This window comes from Poecilia formosa, unplaced genomic scaffold, assembly GCF_000485575.1.
Source record: "Poecilia formosa unplaced genomic scaffold, Poecilia_formosa-5.1.2 Scaffold288, whole genome shotgun sequence".
NCBI classification, from domain to species: domain Eukaryota; kingdom Metazoa; phylum Chordata; class Actinopteri; order Cyprinodontiformes; family Poeciliidae; genus Poecilia; species Poecilia formosa.
In genome coordinates this window covers 249698-256578 of record NW_006800227.1, presented here as the reverse complement: position 1 = coordinate 256578, position 6881 = coordinate 249698, and the positions used below count along the sequence as shown (strand labels likewise).

The 6881-nt window shown below is 38.9% G+C and overlaps 2 protein-coding genes across 2 annotated transcripts in view; both read right to left on the bottom strand.

Annotated features, from left to right (window-relative positions):
- Positions 1–442: 442 nt before the first annotated feature.
- On the bottom strand, positions 443–3286 carry LOC103151637 (tripartite motif-containing protein 16-like). Its single transcript, XM_007571801.2, has one exon. It carries the CDS (start codon positions 3283–3285, stop codon positions 1621–1623), a length of 1665 nt encoding a protein of 554 aa, XP_007571863.1. The 5' UTR covers position 3286; the 3' UTR covers positions 443–1620.
- Positions 3287–5654: 2368 nt separating this feature from the next.
- The window catches only part of LOC103151680 (tripartite motif-containing protein 16-like), a 2498-nt gene continuing 1271 nt past the window's right edge, over positions 5655–6881 (bottom strand). Inside the window, exon 2 of the mRNA XM_007571858.2 lies at positions 5655–6871. Within this exon, the coding sequence (XP_007571920.1) occupies positions 6093–6871 (779 nt within the window). The 3' untranslated portion in view covers positions 5655–6092. The remainder of the gene's footprint in view (positions 6872–6881) is intronic.

Genomic DNA, 6881 nt, shown 5'->3' with positions numbered 1-6881 from the left:
ATCAGATATTCATAAAGACTCCTTCATGTTCACGACAGATGTCATGTTTATGATAGTGTCGTGTCAGGCTTATGCACACCCCGTCAGATAAAGTGTTACCGGTTTTTATTCTTTACTTTGTTGTCTGGACCAACGTTCTCCCAGAGCCATGGCAACTCGCCGACATACATCCAGTCAACAAAAACTCACTCATTTCTCCAGACCTACCCTTCCCCTGGTCATGCAAGAAGGATTCTGGTCAGAGGGATCGTTTTTGAACAGAAAATCTGCCTTTTTGCACGGAGGCAACCATTTATTCATTAATCCTGAAATGTCAGGACAATAAACAAGTAAAAGAAGATGGTTCAATAAACAAGTAGACTTTTTTTGGTAAGAGTTTATTCAATATTTTTTTTAAACAAAAAAACTAAGAATTAAGATTTCAATAAAATTTACACTTTGTGTCTAAAAACAATTCTTAGTTACAGCTTAATGTTTAAAAAAATCAAAGTAAATCTTACACTTTTTATTCTATTTCAGGTTTTTGATTTGCATACATAAACAAATGCTGAAAAATAATATCTTGTGACTTTTTTAAAAACAAAAACAGATTATTTTTACCATTGGTCTACAGCCAGTAAAGATGATAAATGTGATTGAAAATTTTAAGTTTGCTTATTGATTTTAAGCTTCCATTACATTTCATTGACGGTACAAATGGATTTCATCAAAATGTACTTAATTTACACAGTTTGTTTGAATCAGAACACTTTCATATATCAATTTCACAGCTTGATATAATAAAATTTCATTCGATCACTTATCAGTAAATTTAACTGAATCTAAAATATCATTTACACTTTTTCCAGTGAGTGACAGTTTATCAAACGTTGTATGAAGAAATAAATCACATCTAAAACTGACCTGCTTCAGCGCATTTAGAAACTAAGCCTGAAATATTGAAGCCTGAATCATACATGGCAGGAAAAACCAAATAATATTCAGCAGGGATTCACTCAAAATGCTGAATCTGCAAAGGATTTTTAGAAAAAATACATTTTCAACAGTTATTTTCAGTACATGTGACCAGCCTCCAGGGACTGGTCACGATTGATCTGTTCATTGGTTATTCTAGGCAGTAAATCAGAGGGATTTTATTCAGACAGTTATATGAATGTATGACTCCCAAGTGGCATCACATACAGTCGTTTCAGCTACCTCACACGTCATAGACTCAATCATTAACAGGATAAACAGTTTCAGTCACAATTTCCACACAATATAAAAATCAGAACTAAAAGATACAATGAACCACTGATTACTAAAAAAAAGAAAAAAGTGATTAACCTTCATGATTGTTTTTTGTCTAAAGACAGAGTATAATGGAGCAGAAGTTGGCTTCATACTAACAGAACCACACAACAGTTTGGACTGTCAAAAATAGGAAAGACGAGAGCTTCATTGGAGAGACGGGACAACATCCAAACTCCAACATCAACTAAAAACAATGACAAAGTAGCTCCATAAAGATGGCTGATCTCAGAGAAGTGAAGAAATTACATGGAGTTTACAATGATGGAGACTAAAGAGACTTGGGCCAAAGAACAGATTTTAACCAACCGGATCTCAGATCACTGCTGACTATTTCATCTTAATGAACTCAGCAGATGAGTCAACATAAAACAGCCAAATCCCAGCATGTAGCGGCTGAGTGAATCTGGTCTGGACTCTGTGGAGGAGAGTCATGGTTTCAGAGACGCTGTAGAAAGACAGAATACCTGCTCTGTGGTCCAGGTACACTCCTATTCTGGAGGAAACTGGACCTGGTACTGGAGTTTCAACTCTGTTGTGATAAATTGTGTAATTCTTTGTTCGGCAGTCAAATGACCAAGAGATGTCATTCATTCCAAACTCACATTTCTCTGACAACCCTGCTCTGCTGATGGTCTTGTATGAAACTGCTACTCCAACTCTGTCTCCTCTCATCTCCACCTCCCAGTAACAACGTCCAGTCAGACTCTCTCTGCTCAGGACTTGACAACAACCAGTGAATCTGTCTGGATGAGCAGCATAAGACTGTTTTTTATTCTTTCTCGTTACTTTTCTGTTCCCCTCTGATAATAACAGCTTTAAGTTCACCGTGTTTGGATCCAGAGTGATTTCTTTTGAATATTTTAAGAACTCATTTCTGGTTTTTGGTTCTGGTTCCGACTTTAAAGCCTCCACCTTGCTGACTTTAACTGGCGTGTTTGTACCAGTGTCTGTCAGAATATCCTGCAGTTGATCTCTGAGCTTTGACACAGCTGCTATCACATCCTTGAAGTTTTTCCAAGCATGCATGTAGATGCCCTGCGAGTGTATAAACTCACTTAGGTCTGGCAGTGAAGTGTAGTTGAGGAGAAACCGGCTGTGATTCTCCATGTTTGAGAGCTGCTCCAGCTCAGCGTCTTTCCACTTTAGCTCTGTGATCTCCTCCTTCAGTTTCTCCTGAAGCTCTTTTATTTGGTTGACTTCAGTTTCCTGCTGGGATCTGATCTGCTGCTTCACATCAGAGCTTTTCTTCTGGAGGAGACGGATCATCTCAGTGAAGATCTTCTCACTGTCCTCCACTGCTTTATCAGCAGACGCATTGATGGCCTCCACCTCCTGTTGAAGCAGCTTCACTTCTTGCTCTTGGTCCTGCATATTCCGCTGGATTTGGTTTCGAGCCACCTGGAGCTTCTTCTTTTTTTCAGCCATTTCTGCTGCAGCTGGGACTGTGTCATGGCCTTTGTGGTCATCCATTAAGCAGAGATAACAGATACACTGCTGATCAGTACGACAGAAGATCTTCATCACCTCATCATGACGAGAGCAGATGCTGTGTAGCGGCTCTTTGGACGGGTTCACCAGCTTGTGTTTCTTTAATTCAGGGTCGTCATCATGAGCTGCAAGGTGATTCTCACAAAAAGAAACCAAACAAACCAGGCAGGACTTGACAGCTTTCGTCTTCCGCTCAGTGCAGAAATCACAGGTAACATCTTCAGGTCCAGCATACCAGTGATCAGCAGTTGCAGCTTGGAGCCCAGTCTTCTTCAGATCCTCCACCAACTCTGCTAATATGATGTTTTTCACCAGGACCGGCCTCGGTTTGAACACTGTCCTGCACTGAGGGCATTTACAGACTTTGGTCTCATCTGTATCCCAGGATTGTTTAATACAGATCATACAGTAGCTGTGTCCACATGCAATGGTCACAGGATCCTTCAGGAAATCCAAACAGATGGAACAGGTGATTTTCTCCAGCCGATCTCCTCTGTGGGCCATTTCACCTCTCAGTAACGGCGACTGTTTGAGTTTCTCTCTCTTAAAGGCTTAATGACTTTGAACTTCAATCTGAACTTGTGATTCTTTCAGTCAGACTTTGTGCTCTGCCACTATTGTTTATTGGTTGGGCAATATAAATCAAAATGAACAAAGTGGAGCTTGTGGTGTTTTATAGCAGGAAGAAGATAGACTCACATGACTTTAGTTACAGGAAGAGGTATGTCAAACCAGAAATCGAATGCTTATTTCTTTAACAGTAGCAGCTTTTGTCCCCTGTTTTGTGTTTAAAATGTAGATCCACATTTAATTTTGACATAATTTTGTTAGTTTTAAGAAACTGAAAAAGGTAATTTTTTAACAAAAAAGAAAACTGCAGATCCTATTAGATCAGCAGCTACAGAAAAGGAACACTTAAAATTAGTCTGCCACTTTGCTGCTCTTGCACAGGATTTTTGTCCATTGTGAGACAATAAATTATATTTATATTCTATCCTAAAGCCACACCTGTTACTAAAACCTTTGAACCTGCAGCAGAACTTTAACATCTTTGATTTACAAGTTGATGATCCAGTTTACAGAGCTGTGGTCTCCATGTGAGCAAAAATCAGCCATAATCATCAGGGAAAACTTCCTCATTGCCTCCAATGAGGAAGTTCAGTACTTGACTTTTATACACATAGATTAGAAGTTGCTTTTTTTATTTTTGTTTCCTGCTTTGTGATGTTCTCTGTATTGTAATTTGATGCTTCCTGAACAGCTTGATGTTGAAAATGAGAATTTGCTCTCAGCCATCTTGGTAAAATAAAGGTCAAATAAAATAAACTGGATCATAGAGGGATTTTTGTGGAGCACTTATGTTTGATTATTAACTATTTTTCAAAGTTTTATCTAATCTATATAAATATCAGCTCATTAAACTTACTGTACTTCATGTGGACTAAGTAGATAATGATGGCTGCAGAATGTCATAAATGACGGTGGAATAGTTTATCAGGTAGTTTAGTATGACTTTATTACTCTGATCTTTGTGTCATGCTATTATGTTTAATCTTTGTTTGGTGGTAATGTGCCTTAGCCAACACACCGAAGGTTTTCTCAGGAGAAATGACCTTCAGTAGAGCAAAGATCCAGACAGTCTCACTCATTATTATTTTTCTCGATCCTACTGTTTCTATTAAAAGGTTTTGCTCCCCAGTTGAGTTCAAAGAACTCAAACTGATGTTATCTGGTGAATCACTCACTTACAGTAATAAATTAATTGATCAAATTCTAAGGATATAAAACAATAAAGGATCCAACAAACTTTTCCCTATGAGGAATAGATTGGCCTCCATTTGCAAATGGTATTTGTACAAGACACCTTAAGGGCTTCTGTTAAAGAAATTGTGTATTGATAAAGGTAAAAGCTAAAATACCTTTATTTCATGTTTAAAACCACAGGAATTAGGATTCAGTAAAGTTCTATTGAGCATAAGGCAGGTATTTACTAGTTTTGGTTTCCAAACTTGTCGAGGATCCTCGACCTTTATCAGAAATAAACACCCCTCTTAGAGTGACCACAAAACTTATTTGCTGGATTCTGCAAAGACATTTGCAGCCTTAAAGAGAATATTCCACCCAAAAGAAATGGGTGACTGGTTGCAGGGCCTAATCTGCTCTTTCTCAGGGTGAAACATTTATCTTTGTTGGTCAGCCAATCCCACTCTAAAAGAAAAAAAAAAGAACCAAGTGGCAAGCATGGATTGGTCCCATCTACCCGAAGCCGAGGTGAAAAAGCCAGTTGCGGCCTCCCTATCTCAATACAAGGCATTGCGTGACCCCTTGAAGACCCATTATCTTTCCAAAACTACTTTGCAGTCCCTTTAGGGTTCTTGAAGGGGCTAGGAGTGGTCTACCGAGGCATGGATGGACTCTTTTTAATTGGGCAATCCTGCTCTTTAAACCTTTATCCAGTGTGAATGCCTGGGATTGCTGAAGCAGAGGGATCAACCACACTTGAGGCCTATTCTTACCTTCAATACTTTCAATGCAAAGCATTGTTGGTGACTGTCTACTAGCCCTTATTGATACTTTGCCTAAAGTGTGTGGGGTGATTACTGGGGCTGCAAAGAAAAAGGTGGTCTTGTTTTGATCATGCAATCCCGGTCTTTAAAACCGAACCCGGCATGACCACGTGGGACACTCCTAGCCAAAGCAGAGGCTAAAAGGCACTCGAGAACTTTGGTTTTCAATGCAGAATGTGGAACATGGCCCTCTGCTACCATTTGAGGCAATTTTTCCACACAACTCTGGGGGGAGTTCAGGGACTTGGGACTGGGGTATGACGTGACCAAATTGAGTTAAGTTGATGTGATTCATGTTGGACAAGATTTCTGTTGCTGAAGGTATTAAATGCAGCCCTATAGATCACCTGTTTTAAGTAACAGATATTACAAGTCATATGTTTCTCCAAATAAAATTAGAAATAATAGCAACATAAAACCATTTAGAAAGGTGTTATCTGTTTTTATTATACCACAATTTACTGGTATGAAGACTTATTAAAATATGCTAAATGTTAGATAAATTCAGTTTATGCACATATTTAACAACAAAGTATCAAATTGATATAATCATGAAAGTAAAACAAAAGGACAATCAGTTGAAATAAAGTATTATTTGGAGAAAACACAAAGCATCATCTTAATGAATCTAATCAATGCAGTTTAATGAATAACTCAATTCATTACCAGGTTTTCTCTGCATAATCAGGAGAAATTTTGCTACTTAGCCAACTCTAGAAATGTATGGACGTCTTCCTCAGAAGACTATTTCAGCTTAATAAACTCAGCTGAAGATCCATAATAAAGTCTAACCCCAGCATACAGAGGCTGAGTGAATCTGGTCTGGACTCTGTAGATCAGAGTCATGGTTTCAGAGACGCTGTAGAAACACAGAACACCTGCTGTGTGGTCCAGGTACACTCCTATTCTGGAGGAAACTGGACCTGGTACTGGAGTTTTAATGTTGTTATGATGAAATATGTAACTATTTCTGGAACAGTGACATTCTAAAGACCAAGATTTTTCATTGGATCCAAACCTACATTCATCTGACAATTTTGATCTGCTGATGTTCTTGTATGAAACTGCAACGTAAACTCCTCCATTTCTCCACTCCACCTCCCAGTAACAACGTCCAGTCAGACTCTCTCTACTGAGGACCTGAAGAAAAACAATGAATCTGTCTGGATGATCAGGATAAGACTGTTGTTGGTCAATTGATGTTACTTTTCTGTTCCCCTCTGATAACAGCAGATTCATGTTTGCAGTGTTTGGATCCAGGGTAATCTCCTGTGAATATTTTAAGGATTCACCTCTGGTCTTTGGTTCTGGTTCTGTCAGTAAAACATGCACATTAATAATCTTCAGTGAGATTTTTGCCCATGTGTCTCTCAGGACGTCCTGTAGTTTGTCTCTGAGCTCTGTCACAGCTGCTGTCACGTCCTCAAAGTGTCCCAGAGAACGGATGTTGATGCTGGATGAGTGTTTAGCCCTACCGAGTGCTGGCAGTGAGGGGTAGTCGAGGAGAAACTGGGTGTGATCTTCTGTGATTGA

What these genes read in the sequence shown, in the direction of transcription:
- LOC103151637 (XM_007571801.2), bottom strand. Translation starts at nt 3,285, where the DNA reads ATGGCCCACAGAGGAGATCGGCTGGAGAAAATCACCTGTTCCATCTGT.